The sequence below is a fragment of the Phyllobates terribilis genome, unplaced genomic scaffold (genome assembly GCF_046119375.1).
Source record: "Phyllobates terribilis strain yellow unplaced genomic scaffold, ASM4611937v1 Scaffold_13__5_contigs__length_258822181, whole genome shotgun sequence".
Classification (NCBI taxonomy): Eukaryota; Metazoa; Chordata; class Amphibia; order Anura; family Dendrobatidae; genus Phyllobates; species Phyllobates terribilis.
Genome location: NW_027362773.1, coordinates 113,650,041 through 113,668,930, shown reverse-complemented (window position 1 = coordinate 113,668,930; position 18,890 = coordinate 113,650,041). Strand labels below are relative to the sequence as shown.

The window sequence follows — 18,890 nt, the reverse complement described above, 5'->3', positions numbered from 1 at the left end:
ATCACTAATGACTAATGCAGGAACTGTGCTCCAGAGGATAGGACACAAATACTCCGGAGGGATCCGTACGGGAGATGATAACATACTCCCGGGGGATCCGTACGGGAGATGATGACATACTCCCGGGGGATCCGTACGGGAGATGATGACGTACTCCCGGGGGATCCGTACGGGAGATGATGACATACTCCCGGGGGATCCGTACGGGAGATGACATACTCCCGGGGGATCCGTACGGGAGATGACATACTCCCGGGGGATCCGTACGGGAGATGATGACATACTCCCGGGGGATCCGTACGGGAGATGATGACATACTCCCGGGGGATCCGTACGGGAGATGATGACATACTCCCGGGGGATCCGTACGGGAGATAACATACTCCAGAGGGATCCGTACGGGAGATAACATACTCCAGAGGGATCCGTACGGGAGATAACATACTCCCGAGGGATCCGTACGGGAGATAACATACTCCAGAGGGATCCGTACAAGAGATAAAATACTCCGGGGGATCCGTACGGGAGATAACATACTCCAGAGGGATCCGTACGGGAGATAACATACTCCCGAGGGATCCGTACGGGAGATAACATACTCCCGAGGGATCCGTACGGGAGATAACATACTCCCGAGGGATCCGTACGGGAGATAACATACTCCCGAGGGATCCGTACGGGAGATAACATACTCCCGAGGGATCCGTACGGGAGATAACATACTCCCGAGGGATCCGTACGGGAGATAACATACTCCCGAGGGATCCGTACGGGAGATAACATACTCCTGAGGGATCCGTACAAGAGATAAAATACTCCGGGGGATCCGTACGGGAGATAACATACTCCAGAGGGATCTGTATGGGAGATAAAATACTCTGGGGGATCTATAGAGAGGCAGAGCCTCTCAGAAGCGAAGACAACTGTCACTAATAATTGTGGAACAATTTCCTAAAAATGTTCCTCAGTGTAAAATTGTAAGAACTTTGAATATCCCACCATCTTTTAATATCAATATTTAGTGTGACCGTCTTTTGCCTTCAAAACAGCATCAATTCTTCTAGGCACTTGTACAGCGTTTTTGAATGAACTCTGCAGAAGATTTTTTCCAAACATCTTGGAGAACCAACCACATATCATCTGTGGATGTCACTTGTGCAAATCCTTCTGTCTCTTCATGTGAATCCAGACAGACTGGATGTTGCTGAGATCAGGACTCTGTGGGGGCCGGGTGATAGCGGGCAGTCACTTGCTGGGCTGCTTGCTGTCTTTTTGATATAATCACACAAATATGGGATAAACGCGAGTTTCATAGCTTTGGTCGTTCAGGATGCAGCAATATCAATGTGTACTTTTTTTGGTTTTTACTCAAAAGTTTTTTTTTTCTCCATTTTTTGTGCTTTTGATTTTACAAATCTAATTTAATTTTTTTTTTTTTACTTAGTCCCACTTGACTATTTTACACTTGCTGATCATATTCTTGAGACTTGTCCGTTTCTCAGTGACACAACCTGTTAGACCTTGCTTGTGGCAGTGATTCAGACCATCGTACTGCGAGGCCATGGTTATTATGGGGATCTCTAAATGCGATTGTGGACTCTGGAAGGAGCCCTGTCTCTTTGTTAACCATCTAGATGCTGCTGTCACGATTGACTGTCCTGGATCCTGTTCACACTATGTTGATGCAGAGCGTCTGATGGCTTCATCTGAATCGCCAAAAACAGAATTCAGATAGAACCCCTGAAGGAGTGATAGACTACAATGACACAAACAGACTCCATTTGTATCAGTGCACTTCATCACGGGTTCTGTCTGAATTTTTGGGAGATTCAGAGTAAACCCTCAGACGCGCTTCATAATTGCAGCGTGAACATGGCCTAAGTCAAATTTCTGTTGTCTGGTTTTAGAAGGTACAGTGCCTTAGGTTGTCAGATAGTTCTGCCAGCAAAAATCTAATATATAAGGGAAAGTGACTATCGGGTTTTTGAATTTTTAGAACATTTTGGCAATCTTTTTCAGTATCACAATCTACGTTAAAAAATAGAAAACTTGCAGATTCACACAGTTCACTGGGAGTATGCTTCTTGTTGTTTCAGGAAATCTACATATACACAATAGTCAGACTCCCACCCTATCTTTTGTAATGAAGCATCTAATGAGCATGTGCAAAGGTCATTGTGAAGGGAGGAGGAGGTGAGCTGTGACATCACCTTTTGGGATTGGTGGATCTTGTGTCATCAGCTGTCTATAGAGGTGTCACCTATCAGTGTATTCCTACCTCGGATGATAAGGAGATCTCTGAAAACTCTTCCCGAGTATGGGTCTAAATTATCTCCAGTGGTCAGGGTGAAAATTTAGTTTTTAAATATAGATTGCAATATGAAACCCGATGAAGATGGTATATAGAGTAAAACCCCAAAACAATAAAGTGTGGTCTCAACACCTACAATGGCGACTTCATAATGTGTTAACGTGGTTGTCCGGGACTGAAGGCCTATCCTTAGAGAGGTCATCAATATCTGATTGGGGGGGGGGGGTCTCCTACTGATCAGCCGTCTCTGGTGCCGGCCTTCATGCTCTCAGTTGCGGAGCTGCACAACATAGTTCCATCAAGTGCACAGTGGAGGTAGCCGGGTACTATATTGATTTAAATAGGGGCGGATGTGCAGTACCCGGTCATGGCAACTTTACATTTGACGGAGCGGTGTGGCTACGCAACTGAGAACTTCCAGTCCGGCACCGGAAACAGCTGATCGGTAGGGGGTCCCCACCGATTGGATATTGATGACCTATCCTAAGGATATAACTAACAAAGCAACACTCTGTAGCGCTATAATATATAAACATGAAATATATAAAATTGGAATAGCATTACAGCTCTAGAAAATAGGAAAAATTAGTATACTTAGTACCTGAATTGGCCAATTTATGCGCTAAGTTTTCGAATTTTTTCCTATTTTCTAGAGCAGTAATGCTATTCCAATTTTATATATTTCATGTTTGCCTGCTATAGCTTTACAGAGTGCAGCTTTATTTGTTAGTTATATATGGAGATGGCTACTCTTCATAAGCACTTGTACACACCTGTTTGGAAGTGACAGTCAGTCTTTTGATATTTCTATCCCAAGGATAGGCCATCTATGTAAAAGCACTTAACCACCCCCTTAAATGCTGCAATAATGTCTTATAAATGCAGATCAAAAACACTACAGAATGTATTTATTCAAAGCAGATGTCTCCGATGGACGATAACATAATAGTCAGCTGTCGAAGTGTCCCGTCACATCTGGAACCTGCCAGACAAAAGCCCGAGGCGATCGATATTCCGATGTAAAACGCTGTGTACAATGCCCATGTATTTGGCAGGGTCACCTTCTCGAGTAAAGTCTCTACTGAATATCCCTTTGGACGCCTGAAACACAAACCTCTGCGGGAAAGGGCCATTTTCCCGAACAAAGTCCCAGACGCTGAGAAGGAGCAGACGGACCTCGTAGGGTGCAAGCAGGGAGAACATCTCATGCATGTTTGCAAGTGCTGGAGGCAGCAACTGTCCCTCACCCATGCTAGACACTAACTGAGAGGATGCCATCAGGTGCCAGGGCGAGTCAGCAGTGGACGACTCACGTGATGCCTCCCAATATGCCAAAAGTGAAGCCAGAAGACCTCGAAGCAGGACTGAACAATAGCAGAGGGCAGGGCGACCCTGAGCAACCAGATGGAGGAGATGGAATAATAATGGGTTCTGACGGAAGCACATGTAAACCAGCAAGTCTCTTTGTACTGTGGTTCGCGCGTGCTCCTCAGGAGGCCACGACAACTCACTGTTTGTCACGTCAGGACAAGCACATTCAGCTATGGTCACCGCCAGCGTCTTGGCTGCCTCGGGATCTAGTGTTATCAGCTCACCTCCCTCTTCTTCTCCGTTTTTGGCGCAGCAGGAGCATAAGAGAGAAAGCAAGCTTTGGGTATTTTCTGTACATTCCACCTGCCCGCTTTGTCTAGATTTTTCTTCCGGTTTTAACCCTGCGCCAATGACTCCCGCATGAAAGACGGACCACACGCTCCCCGAGAAGTCTACGGTGGAGCCCAGATGGCTGTTATTCTCCAGAAGAGAGGCAGATGGTCCTTCTAGTTTTTGAGCGGTTTGTTTTGAACTGTGCCCTCCGAAGAGCCCTACGTTTCCCTGATGCAGAGCCCCTTCTACTAGTTGGTGTAATACGGCTTTTTTACCGGAGTGAGAGACTTTACATAGCTGTAAGAGGAGTCGGGAAGCGCTGCTTACTCCAGCGCTACTGCGTATATGCATGGAATGGAAGAGGAGATAAGAAGCTGAGCGAATAAGAAGATGGAGCTGGGCGGGAGGCAGAGACGGAGGCAAAGGACAGCAGCATAACAGCACGCAGGCGGCTTCACACACCACAGGACTGCTGTGCAAAAGAAGCTGACCAAAATCAGATACGTACTCTGAAAGCGCCACTCTGACCTCCCTGCCCATGCCGCCTTCTTCAGTCTGAACAATTAGCGCCAGGTTTTGCAACAGCTGAAGCGCTCGCTTATCGCTCAGGGCACCGGCGTGGACCTGAGCCACGCAACGTGTTACTGCAGCCTGAGCTAGCCCTTGCATCGAGGACGAGAGCACAGCATGAAGTTGGACCGCTAGACCCAACTCCTCCGAACTGTGGGCCAGGGTGAGTAACAGACAAAGAGCCTCCGGGGCACAAGGCGGGTTACTATATATGCAGAGCAGACCCAGGAGCTGATGAAGCCACAGATGGCGTTTCCTTTCTAAGCGAAGCATTTCGGCACAAAGTTCTGGCAAATGTCCCCTCATAGCATCCAGGAAAGGCACAGCTTTTGGCGGAGCATCAGATGCTGCCCTTCCCCCAGTTCTTCCATAGACTTGTTTCTGAAGACTGAGCAGCAGAAGCCTAACAATACGATCACAAGCTTCCCTCACAGAATCATGGACTGCTAGCCCTGGCGTTGTAATAACGGAGGCCGGCATTGCTGTATCCAGAAGAAAGCGCAGGAGCCGTGGGGCCCCTGTGGACGTCTGACATGCCAGGTGGATACACAAATTTAGCATATTGTCCAGTTCCTCTCGCGGAAGCGTAGAACAATGCTGCTGCAGCTGCGCCAGCGTGGAGGGCTTCAAGGAGTCAACCAGGTCTTGGCATACAGTGCCCAGCAAGGACGGCGAGAGAGCTGCGAGTTGTAGGAGATACGACAATGTCGCCCTCTGTTGCTTGTTCCCAGGACGTAAACTTTCATGAAACATCCTGAGAATCTCCCGACGGATGCTATGTCCATGACGTGAGCTTAAATGGCCCAGAATGCCAACCACAGACCCCAACTTTGGCACCCGCTTCTCGGGAGTTTCAGAGGCTGTGCTGTGCGCACAGAAATCCTTGAGGCCGCACGACAGCACTCGACTAATTATGGTGCTTGGAAAGGAATTACCAATGTGAGCTACCACCCAGTCAAAGTGCGGAGAATGTTGTACGGAGGTGTCCAACAAAGCATCTACACAAGCATCAGGGCAGCTGTCAATCATAGTAGACAGACAAAGCGTGTAGATGTCCATAAGCACGCGTGTAGCCCCACAGGACATCCACAGTTGCAGCAGTTCATTGAGACTTGTAGAGTGCGGCATGCCCTGTCTGTTGGCATGTTTGCTGCTTAACTGTCCCATGAGCTCAATAGACCAGGCAGAAATGAGAGGCGCCCATGCCCGGGGATTCAGCTTTATAAACTCCTCTAAGACCTTCTGTACTTCCTGAGTTACTTCATCCAGACCCGGAGTAGATGGTGGTGGTGGTCCTCTCCGTTGAGACGATGATGACTGAGGAAGGCAGTCTTGAGAGTCCCTCTCATGTAGGAATGATGAGACACTGTCATGAAAAACAGATCGCAGGTGTTCTAGCACAGCATGCCGTGCGGGAGGAAGGCAGCGTAACAGCAGCAGAGAACATCTGGCGTGGTCGCGGGGGCTGAGTTTCTGCCCGTGCTGGGGGTCAGAGCCACTTAAGAAGGATTTGATCTGAAGGGAAAGTTCCTGTGGACTGTATGGGAAAAAAACAAAACAAAAGTGATTTAGAAAATTGCTCTGGTAATAAGACAAGCAGTGCTCTAAAAATAAATAATAATAGTATTCACATATCAGACATTTATTGGCATATCCGCAGGATGGGTCAGAAATGTCCCAGTCCCACGATGAGAACATTTTTGCTGGTCCGCCTATATATCTAAACAAAGTGAATAAAGAGAGACATGCACATTTTCTTGCATCTCCATCAACCAAACAGCGTACCTATCAGATCAATGCGTAGGTACAAATAGTGTCACTCACCCCAAGTGTTTGGTGATGCGTAACATCGCTTAAAAGGGTTTAGAAAAAACAATTAACCACCCACTACTCTTCTGGTTAATTTCCCGCAGATCCAGAGCTTGTGCTCCCTGGCAGTCATTGTTTGCTATGTTGCTGCAATGACATGCCCAGCTACCTACATAACCACCGCAGTGACATCGCCAAGGCCAATGCTTGGCTGCAGCAATTACATGGGTGGTCGGACACATCCTTTGTTGCAACACTAATTAAAAAAAAAACGGCAGGGAACACACTAATTGATACCAGAAGATTTAACAGGCGAGCAAGGAGTCTATTTTTTTGGCTTCCCTATCCCACTTAGGGAAAATTTATTTGATCTCGGAAACCACTTTAAAGAAGTAGCTCTGTCTTTTACAAAAAGTCTTGTGTCACTCTATGCGACTGCAGTCTTCTGAATCCTCACAGCACACGCACCGTACACTATCAGTATTCTCTGGTGTCTGCGGCAAGAGCGGTATGTGATATGAATACTTCCGGCCACATTCCGTATAGACGTGTCTGACCTCTCTCAATACAAGTGATTTGAGCAAGCCTGCGCACGTATAGTCAGAAGTATGTATATGGCATACTTGCAGTCACATGACCGCCCGCTCTCGCCGCAGAACCCCGATAGAGTACGGGGTGCGCGCTGTGAGGATTCAGAAGTTTGCAGTCACAAAAAGTGACTGCAACATTTTGGCAAAAGACCGGACAACCCCTTTTTGAATTTACTGTATTTCTGGATGTTTATTTCAATTCACAATATGGGGTGTCATTCCTCAGATACTTAAAGGGGTTGTCCAGTACTTTTACAAATACGCCAATGTGTTTTAATGATAAATAGAAGCTTCTTTCTAATTACCTCCTGGTGCTGTTTCTGCCTGTGAGCGGCACTATCGGTGGCCACTCACAGGCAGCACGTGACCCCAGGCTGCAGCCGGCTCTGACATCGGCTGACGTCACGACAAGTCCAGGCTGCAGCCGATGGTCCCTCTTCCGCGTTCCACCTGTGGCAGCTGGGTCGTGGGCGGGGTTACCCCGCACATCACACCCAGCATCCACCGCGTGCTCTCCCTGTCCCCATTCATTAGGAAAGTGCGCGGTGGATGCTGGGTGTGACGCGGGGACCCCAGCGCTGAGTCAAGCCTCACTTGTCGTGACGTCAGTGGGGAGTCACGTGCTGCCTGTGAGCGGCCACCGATAGCGCCGCTCACAGGCAGAAACAGCACCAGGAGGTAATTAGAAAGAAGCTTCTATTTATCATTAAAACACATTGGCGTATTTTTAAAAGTACTGGACAACCCTTTTAAGGGTATTTGAATGTTCCCGAATGTAATGCCGGTCCTCTTTTCTTGCAGATATATCCACCTCATTTGGAGAATTGAGCAAGTAAAGATACACTGAGGCCTGAGATCGTATGTGAGGTTTCCCATGATTTCTGATGAACTGAAGAGAGTAACAAGCAAATTATTACATTCATTGCATTCCATGGCTTGGATGATCGGAGATTAGATTGCTTGTTGACAGTTTTATGTGGAAATATAAAGCAGCCGTACCTGAGCTGGGGAGCGAGCCCCTGCGGCTGTGAAGAAATCATGGGGACACTAATCTCAGAAATAAGCTGCGTCCTGCAGAACCATCACCTGTGGAAAGAAAAAGGACAGAGACAGAACGGATTATTAAAATGTTCAGACCAATTCATTACATTGTGTTTTATATAATATACAGAAAAATGGGGAAAAAATCCAGTGCGGTAAAAAACAAACTCTGCCATTGTTTTTTGGGTTTCATTTTTACGCAATGAAACCCAATTACAAAAATGATTTTCAGCTTATTTTACATGCATTTAAAGGGAACCTGTCACCAAAAAAAAGCTATTAACCTGCAGATATGGGGTTAATCAGCAGGTTAATAGCGTTATTAACCTGCCCGGCACCCGCACTTAGCTGAATGCTACGAACTTTATTCCCTCCGGCAGCCTTCGGATTTCAGTCATGGGAGCGGCGCTTGTTCAGTCACATATGAGAATACAGAGCGGCCGTAACAGTGCCCCCCGGCACCGACTGACACTGCTCTGCATTGCGGCCAGCTGTCAGTCAGGACCAGGGGTGCGGTTAAGGCCGCTGCTCTGTGTTCTCAGCAGTGACTGAACCTGCGTCACGCTTCCCCCATGGCTGACGGGGGGAATAAAGTTCATTCTCTCCCACAGCGTTCGGCTACATGCAGATTAATAACACTATTAATTTGCAGATTAACCCCATATCTGCAGGTTATCAGCATTAATTTTGGTGACAAGTTTCCCTTAAGTAAAAAAAAAAAAAAAAAAAAAGCTTTCTGCCTATGCACAGTGTACACAGAGCGCTGCCAATCAGTGTTGGGGTTATACGGAGTTTAGGCATATGGACCTCCTGACAGCAGGTTTATAGTCCTTGAGTGATAATATCCTGCTGATAAAACACTGATTTTTATGAAAACTTCAGCAAGAAGCCCAGAAAGTGATACATTGCTGGAATCAGGGTCTCTTCCCTTTAAAGTCAGGTTAACCTGGAGATTATGTGACCGGGCTCCATGTATTGTGTATCTGTCTTACATCAGGGGATCAAACATGTCATATTGGAAGGGAGATCACGTCTCAGGGTTGTGTCAGCAGCTCAGTCTCTTCTCTCCACTCAGACCTCAGTGTGTACGGTGCGGCCGGGGGGCATAGCAATCGTGCGGCACCGCAGCCTCACCTCTGCCCACAGACATCAGATATTTCTTCAGAAATCCCATTTACTGGCTTCTAATAATAATGACTCCTCTGGAGGTTCAAGCCACATGACAGAGCATATAGCATTAGTCCTGCTGTGATAAAACTACAACTCCCAGCATGCTCTGACCGCTTACAGCACCCAGGATGTACTGGGAGTTGTAGTTTCACACTCCTTAGCAGCAGCCCCTAGTGTGCAGCTTATCTCCCACATAGGAGAAGCTGCATCTTCCTGATACACCAGGGTAGCACTACACAGCCAGGACTTGCGTCTCTGCATACACTGGAGAACCACAAGTCTCAGGATGTCAACAGTAATACACACCCCACCCTCTCACCTGACACACGTACCCGCCCGGACTACTGTGCGCAGGACGCTGGCATGTACGAACTAAAAGTTCCGGCCATTCCCGATGACGTACTTCCGGCGATCGGCCATCTTGGTTGAGGGCAAGCGTTTACTTCCTGATTCCTCATGCCAGGTAAAGACAGGGTTTTGGGGGAAACTAGTGACAAAACCTGGACACAATCATAACTATGGAGCTACACAGGGGTAGAAGGAAAGGTTATGTATCAAACAAATAGAAACTTTATTTTTTATTTTTTAAACCTTTATTTGCAATAGGAAGCTGTACAGTTATAAGATTACTATATTAATTTGTGTTCCTCTAAGTGGTATTTGTAGGGAGATATTTTGTGCACTGTGTGCTATGTGGATCTTCTGGGAGGTTTTTTGGGGAAGTATATTTTGCACCATGTAATGCTGCACTGTGGTATCCGTTACTGCTCGGGGGTGTTGTTTCACTTGATTGGTGTTATTGAGGGTAAAATGGGGGCCGCATGTTGGTTTCTGTTTGATGCTACAAAAGTAATGGACCCTGAAAGGCAATAAACACAGAACAGAGTCATTTTGTAGTACAAAGTTTAGGTAAAATGGAGCCGAGATAAGATAAATGTAAGATTGTGCAGTCGGGTCAAAGAAATAAGACTGTACAATTATGTAATACAGTCGTGGCCAAAAGTTTTGAGATTGACCCAAATTTTGGTCTTCAGTGTTTTTATATTTTTTAGGCCATGGCCCCACTATCCATATTTGGTCAGTATTCGGTCAGTATTTTTTCTCAGGAGTGGGAGCCAAAACCAGGTGAGGAACAATCAGAGAAAAGGTCTAATAGAAACAAGTCACCAATTCTGCATTTATCACCCACTCCTGGTTTTGGTTCCCACTCCTGAGTAAAAATACTGACCAAATAATGATAGTGGGGCCGTGGCCTTAGTCAGATGTTTCCATGGTTACTGACAGGGCTATGGAGTCGGTGTCCATTTTGGTGGAGTCGGTATAAAATGGATCGACTCCAACTCCTAAAATATATAATACATTGGGTACAGTAATTCAATGCAGTTTGTGGGGAATATTTTTTCATAATAATTTGGGAAAGTTATGAAATGTCCTATTCCTGATCTAAGGGTCTAGACTTTTAGCTGAGATGAATCTGTGCTACAGTAAATTTATCACTTAAACATGAGCCGTGTATGAGGGAGTCGTGAAGTCGGAGTCAGAGGTTTGGCTTACCGCCTCCACAGCCCTGGTTACTGAAGTACAATTATCGGCATTTCATAAGTTTTTACACTTTTATAATTGTCAAATATATCAAGTTTATTCAATAACTCAATATATACAGTGTTGACTCCTATTTTTCAAGACTTCTGCCCTTCCCCCTGACTGCTGAATATCTGCTTCTGGGTGAAATCCTGACTGATGACCGCCCATTCTTACCTTATCAGTGCTTGGAGTTTATCACAATTTCTGTGTCATTTTGTTTGTCCACTCACTTTTTGAGGATTAACCAATGGGATTGAGATCTGGGGAGTTTCCTTGTCATGGACTCAAAATATCAATATTTTGTTCACCGAGCCACTTAGCTATCACGTTTACCTTGTGCACAACTCCAGCATTTTTATTTTATTTCAGCACTGGAGTGGTGCCCGTAATCTAAGTACCCGGCATCTAGCATTTTACTTGCCAGGCGCTGTCTTCAGCTCTTCCCAGCTCCGCTCTGGTCCTGCACTGCCATCTTGTGACCTCAACTACTGACTGCCCATAAATCAGAGTCTTGCCAGGCGCTGTCTTCAGCTTTTCCCAGCTCCGCTCTGGTCCTGCACTGCCATCTTGTGACCTCAACTACTGACTGCCCATAAATCAGAGTTAACGGTCACAAAATCTCAATGTAAATCTATGAACGCCTCGTTCTGACTCTCATAGACGTACAATGAAAAGTGACCTCCAGCTCGCCCAGCAAACACTGGAGCCATCTGGCAGGTCACAAGCAGCAGAAGACGACCGGAGCGGCACTGAGAACAGAAGAAGACGGCAGCTGGTAAGTATAATATTAGGGAAGGGAGGGTTGATTGACAGCTCTTCATGCTGTATCTTGAATGGGCTGAGGTGGAATTGCTGCTGGTGAGCACAGCCACAGTACAAAATAGTAGGATTTGGTCCAGCACAACCACCCAGGTAAAACAACATTTATTGGAAAAACCATTAAAACTAGATTAAAAGAAGCCTGACTCGTTTCTGGTGCGACAATGACGCCCTTAGTCATAGGAAGCAAAGTTTTAATGGTTTTCCAATAAATTTTGTTTACCTGGATGATTGTGCCGGACCAAATCCTACTATTTTCGAAGTATAATACCAGGGGCAAGGAACTTAGATTAGTGACACCACTCCAGCGGTAAAATATCTTCTGTTGCTTCATCTCCTGCAGATCTGCGACATGTTTTTTTTAGTTGAGCTGAAGTCCTATTTCTGTTTAGTGGAATTCTGAATGTAAATTTTGGACAAAACGCCTTACTCCTTCTTACATATTATATGTAAAAATGTAATGATGTGCCCCAGCAGCCTACAGTCAGTGGCCTGTCCACATGTGGGATACTCAAAGCAGTTTTTAGCAAAGTGAACCCCAAACACTCTCAGACATATAGAATAGCAAAGCTAGATGATACTCGCCCTCTCTAAATCCAGCACCCACTCTGTGCCTCTGGTCTATGTATTTTTGGCTGCGTCACATTGATAGCACACATCACCCCTGTAGCCAATCAGTGGCTCTGCTGATGTATACCGTGCAAGGTGATGTGCGCTGTCAAGGTGACCGCTGTAGACAAAATAAAGACACATGAACAGTTGCAGATAGCTGTCGCCGAACCCTGGGAGAGTGAGTAACATCTGGCTTTGTTATATTACTGTCACGCCAGGTGTGGGGAAGACTTAGTGCAACACAGAGGGAAAAGGGAAAGGGAGCCCAGACACTAGGGAAAGGGGGAAGTGGAGACCTCCTAGTCTGGTCTAGCGTCACCCTGTCTCAACTACCATCCCTATATTGCCTCTTCAGCAATCGCCGCACGCGTGCCTCTCCCTGACTTTCCCTGGCGTATGGCTAAGGCTAGGGATGGGAGGAGATGAGCACTAGTCAACCTCTACTAAACTCTATAGACAACAAGAGTGGACAAAACAGGGGAAATGGCTTAGCTTCAGATGAACTACAAATAAGCACACGGCCTCAAGCTCCAGAGAGGACGAAGCACTGCTCCTGCTAAGCTTCACAAGTAGTAATGGATATAGCCGGCAACTCCCTCTCAGACACACCAGGTATATATACACCTAGGCCAGAGAGCTAATTAGCAAGAGAGAGGTAGCCGCTCGGTCTTAGAGACAGCCTCCTATCTAAGAAGATGTCTGTAATGCCAAACGTAGAGATCTCCTGCAACCCACTGCAGGGCGACTGTCCGTCACCCACGACACATCCGTGACAATTACATGCCTACGAGCGTTTGGCTTCCGCTTTGGTAAAAGTGGAAAACCCCTTTAATTCCTGGACTTCCTGCTTCTACAGATGGTTTTGTGGCACAGGTACCCTTACCCTTCTGAGTTCTAGGGTATAGATGCTATGCTAAAAAGGACCAAATCCCACCGACCCCATTATATATCAATGAGGTCTAGTGGAGACTGGTGGGATTTTTCTAAAAATGACCTGCATTGCATCTCTGCTTCTGTTATCCTGGATGCCACAACATAGATGTGAACAGAACCCGAATCTTCTCATTCAAGTGTATTGAAATTACAGCACCTCTTGCTGTTACTCATTTACCTGTAACTTCCCAGAACTTTGCACCTTTTAAACAATATTACAGCTCGCATGTAATAAAATATGATGTCATAAAATGTTCTATATATAAGTAAATGGCCACAAAGTGCATTGTGTTTCTAGGCCCATAAAGCGATAGCAACCAACTCCACCTATAGTACAAAAGACATGTCTGTGCCTACAACAACAGCTTGAATCGGCACAAAGTGCGAGGCGAAAACTGTGAAGAAGAGAAATTCAGTTATTTCCTTCCAGATATTCACAAGAACAGCACAATGAGGTATTTTATATGTTACTATATGAATAAAGGTACAGAATTTGTCAGAATTATATTAGTGATTTGTGAATGTGGCAATGTTTCTGCCACTCTTTATTTCATTGCTCTTTATAGATTTAGATTTGTCATTTTTGTAGATCTATTTTATTGTCACAGGTTTACCGCGACAGAGATGGGCCCGAAGACCATGGTGTTTGATTTCACATACTCCTACACTGATTAGAAGCACTTCACCATCATATTAAACAGTGCAGGTTTCTGTTAGCAGTGCAGGGGTTAATTCTGTTCAGTTGAGAGTCTCTGAGCTTTCCTGCTTGGATGATCTCAGCTGTTCAGTGTTGGCCACTTCCCTCTGCTATATATGCTCGTCTATGGTAATCAGGATTGCTAGTGTTAGTTTCATGCTTCCTGGTGGGAGTTGGAGGTGTTTGTTGAGGAGGTGTTTGGAGAGTGTTCTAAAGACTATTGTGTGGTGATTTGTCTGTGTGCATATCCTTATCCTCCCCTATTTGGTTATTCTTTCCTTTTACTCCCCAGTGTTCCTCACTGTTGTTTGTGAGTGCATATTTGTATGATTGGTATTTTCCATTATCCCTGTATGTCTTCCCTTGTTAGTCTGGTTTGTGTATACTTATATACAACTACTCCCCAGGGTTTAATCTGTTCAGCTTGGAGTCTCTGAGGCTTCCCACCTTGGATGATCTCAGCTGTTAAGTATTGGTCACTCCCCTCTCCTATATATACTCACCTCTGGCTATCTGGATTGCCAGTGTTAACTCTTGTACTGCCTGTTGAGGAGCTCAGGAGTCGGTTATTGGTAGAGGCATTTTGAACTGTTGATCTGTGACTGTTGCTTGATGTTTCTGCTGTGTGCAATTTCCCATCCTCTCCTATTTAATTTCCCTTTACTTTCTACCCGGTGTTCCTCTGTTTTCTGTGAGTGTATATTTGTATGATTGGTATATTAATTTATCCCTGTATGTCCTTCCATGTTTGTCTGGTTTTTGTATATACATACACTATTTCTCCTTACTTCCCTAGGTGGGGGAGGGGAAAATAAGGGCTGATTCAGGAGCTCAGCAAGGTATGTGGCCCCTGCATCTTCACCATTAGAAGTAATCCCGGGAGCAGGGATAGCTAGGGCGTCCCTAACTTTAGGGATAGAGAAGGAGCCCCTAGCCCCAGGATATAAAACTACAGTCACCCTGACAATTATTGTATCAATTATAGAGAAAATGAACATTAACATCTACAAATCCAAGAAAGGGCGATTGATGATGGAGCTTGGACAGGTTAGAGCTCAGACCAATAGTTAGGGCTTGTAAATCTAACTTACGGTTTTGATCAATGTGATAGAAAACCAATTGTATCGTGCATTTTGTTCCCCCAATTCATCAAACAATATCTCAATGGTTTATTGGGGGTAAAATTACTTCAAATTTCGCAATTTTTTTGCTCTACTTGTATTTGCACAAAAACATTGTAACTTCTGGCATTTTTATGTCAGTCCCAGCCAGCTTGACCAACTTTTTGGAAAGCTTGTGGTGCTTACCTGATTGTGGACTTAAAAACAACTTCATCATAATTTAGGCCCAAAAAAAGTGGCATAAATTACAACAGACATGTGGTCCCTTACTATAGTATATTTCTTACGTTGCCAAACGACAGCTGAAATTTATTCCAAGTTCATTAAAGAAGTTGTCCACTACTTTTACATTGATGGCTAAGGATAAGCCATCAATGTCTGATAGGCCAGGGTCCGACACCAGGCACCCCCGCCAATCAGCTGCTATCAGCCGGTACCGACAGTGGTCGCCGGCTAGAAGTAGTTACTTGCGGAGCTTGGCCGTCTACTTGTAGTGGCCGCCGTGGCTTACTATGAATTGAATAGGAGGCGGATGTGCAGTACCCCACGGCGGCAACTACAAGTAGACAGCCAAGCTGCGCAAGTGAGAACTTCCTGCTGCCGGCACCGACAACAGCTGATCAGCAGGGGTCCCAGGTATAAGACCCTGGGCTATCAGACATTAGTGCCCTATCCTAAGGATAAGCCATCAATGTAAAAGTAGTGGACAACCTCTTTAAGAGGCGCACTCCTTTTTAATGAATTTAGAGTATTTTACTCCAGAGCGTTCTTCAAGATTGGCGTATAAAATGCCATTTTTGATGAATCGAGAAGGGTGAAATTAAGCTACTATTAAATACTACCGCATCACGGAACGACTTCTTTTCCAGCAGAGCGGTCAACGAGAAATGTCTATTTCCTATTACTCCTCAGTTTTGACTTTAATCAGCGCCTTAATAGACAACCCCTTTAATAAAAGACTTGTTTTTGTCTCTAAGATCTTTTGTCTTAATTCTTGTTACTTCTAGTGGAAAGTCCCTCAAAGACAGACTGGAAAGCTTGCCGTGCCAGTTCACCTGGAAACTAGAAAGAAACGATAAAATCAACATAGATAACGTATTGCAGACATTGGAAATGAAGATTCAGCACTCGACCTGTACAAATCTATGGACGTTATATAATCTAAAGGCTTATCTCTTGCATCTACAGCAGAAGAGCGGCGAGGCTCTGCAATGCCTCCAGGAGGCTGAGAAGCTTGTGGCCAGGGCTCACGAGTCACTCTTTGACCATCGTCTTATAACTATTTATGGAAACTATGCTTGGATCTACTACCTCCTCAACAACTTTCGAGAATGTGAAGAATACCTTCAAAAAGTTAATGATTTATGTAGCAGACATTCAGAAAGTATACTGCATTCATCCGAGATGTTTGCTGAACAAGGCTGGTCCTTTCTGGAAGTAGGGATAAGGAATGGGCAATGGGCTACAAAATACTTTACAAAAGCTTTGGCGATCTCTCCAGATTTCGGTTCCAGCGTTGGCTTGGCTTATTCCATTTATGCTCATGCAGTGTACACTCAAGATTTGGAAGTAATAAATCAGGCCATTGGGCTTCTGGATGAAATTGTGCTTAGAGATCCAGAAAACTGGGAAGCCCGAGTATACCTAGCAGATATGCTGCAAGCCACGGGTCTTAGGAAAGACAAAAATAGGGCCCGTAGACTGGTAGTCGATGACTTCCAAGGATGTACGAACCCGGAAGTTCTACGAATTCTAGCGGGGCTTTACCAAATAATCACTTTTGAGAAAAGTTTTCAAATTTTGCAAAGAGCTAAAGGCATGGCACCAAATTACCATAAATTGACTCATGAAATGGGCAATGTGTACAGACATAGAGCATACCGCCTACGAAGTGAAGAAGAGTCACTGGCAGTAGCCGAAGCTTCCAGATGGTATACACTGGCCATTCAGCTGATGCCTTGGAATGTGGATGCTCGGCTAGATTTGGCCAATATGTACGGGAAAAAGTATCAGGCAGAATATGAAGGGGAAATATATGCACAGCTAAGTGATGAGGTGGAGCATCTGAGTAAGAGCTGCAAGCAACGGTTCTTCTTACAGTACGGGATATATTTTTTATATAAAATCCAACAGACGTCAAGAGGAATAGAGATGTTAAAAAGCGGATTCAAAATGAAGCCAACCTCGAAATGGGGCGTAAAGTGTAAAAAGGGTCTGACGTTCTGTACAATCTTGTACAGCTCAACAGAAGAGGAAATCGATGGATTCATAAATGAGGTGGAGGATGCCAAAAGACTAAAACTGTTAAAGTGATGCTTATCTGGCTTTGCTTAAAGGGGTTGTCCGACACAAAAACAATATTTTTTAGGTTTGGAAGGTTCTTTAAAAACCCCTTTACGACCTTGGGATTTTCCATTTTTGCGTTTTCGTTTTTTGCTTGCCTTCTTCCCAGAGCCATAACTTTTTTATTTTTCCGTCATTATGGCCATGTGAGGGCTTGTTTTTTTGCGGAACGAGTTGTACTTTTGAACGACACCATTGATTTTACCATATCGTGTACTGGAAAACGGCAAAAAAATTCGAAGTGCGATGAAATTACAAATAAAAGTTAAATTCCACAGTTGTTCTTTGGGGTTTTTATTTACCATGTTCACTAAATGCTAAAACTGACCTGCGATTATGATTCTCCAGGTCATTACGAATTTGTAGATACCAAATATGTATAGGTTCTTTTTTATATGAGTGGTGGAAAAAAAAATCCAAAGCGTCTCAATTTTTCGAGATCTGGGGCCGGTTGAGAGCTTATTTTTTGCACATGAAGCTGACGGTTTCATTGATACCATTTTGGGGTAGATACGATGTTTTGATCGCCCGTTATTGCATTTTATTGCACTGTTGCGGTGACCAAAAAATGCAATTCTGGCGTTTTGATTTTTCTCGTTACGCCGTTTACAGATCGGATTAATTATTTTTATATTTTGATAGATCGGGTGATTCTAAATATGTGTTTTTTTATTATTATTTAATTTTGAATGAGGCAAAAGGGTGGCGATTTTAACTTTTTATATTTTTTTTATATTTTTAAAAACATGTTTTTTACACTTTTTACTTGCTTCAGTAGTTCCCATAGGAGACTTGAAGCTGTGATCTTCAACACCTGTAGCTGTTAGGGGCACATGGCAGCTAATCAGATCAGCTGTCATGTGCTTGGGGGCTCAGCTCCAGATCCTGCATCAAAGGGAGGGAGGCGACCTATAACGTACCTATAAGTGCGCTCCTGTCTGCTGAGCTGCCGTGTGCTCCTGTCTGCTGAGCTGCCGTGTGCTCCTGTCTGCTGAGCTGCCGTGTGCTCCTGTCTGCTGAGCTGCCGTGTGCTCCTGTCTGCTGGTCTGCCGTGCGCTCCTGTCTGGGCTGCCGTGCACTCCTGTCTGCTGGGCTGCCGTGCGCTCCTGTCTGCTGAGCTGCCATGCGCTCCTGTCTGCTGGGTTTGCCGTGCGCTCCTGTCTGCTGGGTTTGCCGTGCGCTCCTGTCTGCTGGGTTTGCCGTGCGCTCCTGTCTGCTGGGTTTGCCGTGTGCTCCTGTCTGCTGGGCTGCCATGCGCTCCTGTCTGCTGGGCTGCCTTGCACTCCTGTCTGCTGAGCTGCCATGCGCTCCTGTCTGCTGGGTTTGCCGTGCGCTCCTGTCTGCTGGGTTTGCCGTGTGCTCCTGTCTGCTGGGCTGCCGTGCGCTCCTGTCTGCTGGGTTTGCCGTGCGCTCCTGTCTGCTGGGCTGCCGTGCTCTCCTGTCTGCTGGGCTGCCGTGCACTCCTGTCTGCTGGGCAGCCATGCGCTCTTGTCTGCTGGGTTTGCCATGCGCTCCTGTCTGCTGGGTTTGCCGTGCGCTCCTGTCTGCTGGGTTTGCCGTGCGCTCCTGTCTGCTGGGTTTGCCGTGCTCTCCTGTCTGCTGGGTTTGACGTGCTCTCCTGTCTGCTGGGTTTGCCGTGCGCTCCT

General features: G+C 45.6%; 2 protein-coding genes across 5 annotated transcripts; one reads left to right on the top strand and one right to left on the bottom strand.

Moving 5' to 3' along the window:
- Nucleotides 1-3,202: 3,202 nt before the first annotated feature.
- On the bottom strand, nt 3,203-9,549 carry INTS5 (integrator complex subunit 5). Of its 2 annotated transcripts, none has more exons than XM_073658465.1 (3): nt 9,455-9,549; nt 7,924-8,010; nt 3,203-6,062 (listed from the first exon to the last, which is right to left on the bottom strand). In XM_073658465.1, exons 2-3 carry the CDS (start codon nt 7,962-7,964, stop codon nt 3,281-3,283), a joined length of 2,823 nt encoding a protein of 940 aa, XP_073514566.1. In that variant the 5' UTR covers nt 7,965-8,010; nt 9,455-9,549; the 3' UTR covers nt 3,203-3,280. The 2 variants fall into 2 exon arrangements, with proteins under 2 accessions (XP_073514566.1, XP_073514567.1); XM_073658466.1 differs by having other exon boundaries at nt 9,468-9,538.
- On the top strand, nt 9,522-18,098 carry LOC141173919 (interferon-induced protein with tetratricopeptide repeats 5-like). Of its 3 annotated transcripts, XM_073658468.1 has the most exons (4): nt 9,523-9,598; nt 13,382-13,538; nt 14,577-14,619; nt 15,909-18,097. In XM_073658468.1, exon 4 carries the CDS (start codon nt 16,015-16,017, stop codon nt 17,212-17,214), a length of 1,200 nt encoding a protein of 399 aa, XP_073514569.1. In that variant the 5' UTR covers nt 9,523-9,598; nt 13,382-13,538; nt 14,577-14,619; nt 15,909-16,014; the 3' UTR covers nt 17,215-18,097. The 3 variants fall into 3 exon arrangements, with proteins under 3 accessions (XP_073514570.1, XP_073514569.1, XP_073514568.1); XM_073658467.1 differs by lacking the exon at nt 14,577-14,619 and having other exon boundaries at nt 15,909-18,098; XM_073658469.1 differs by lacking the exons at nt 13,382-13,538; nt 14,577-14,619 and having other exon boundaries at nt 9,522-9,598.
- Nucleotides 18,099-18,890: the final 792 nt, after the last annotated feature.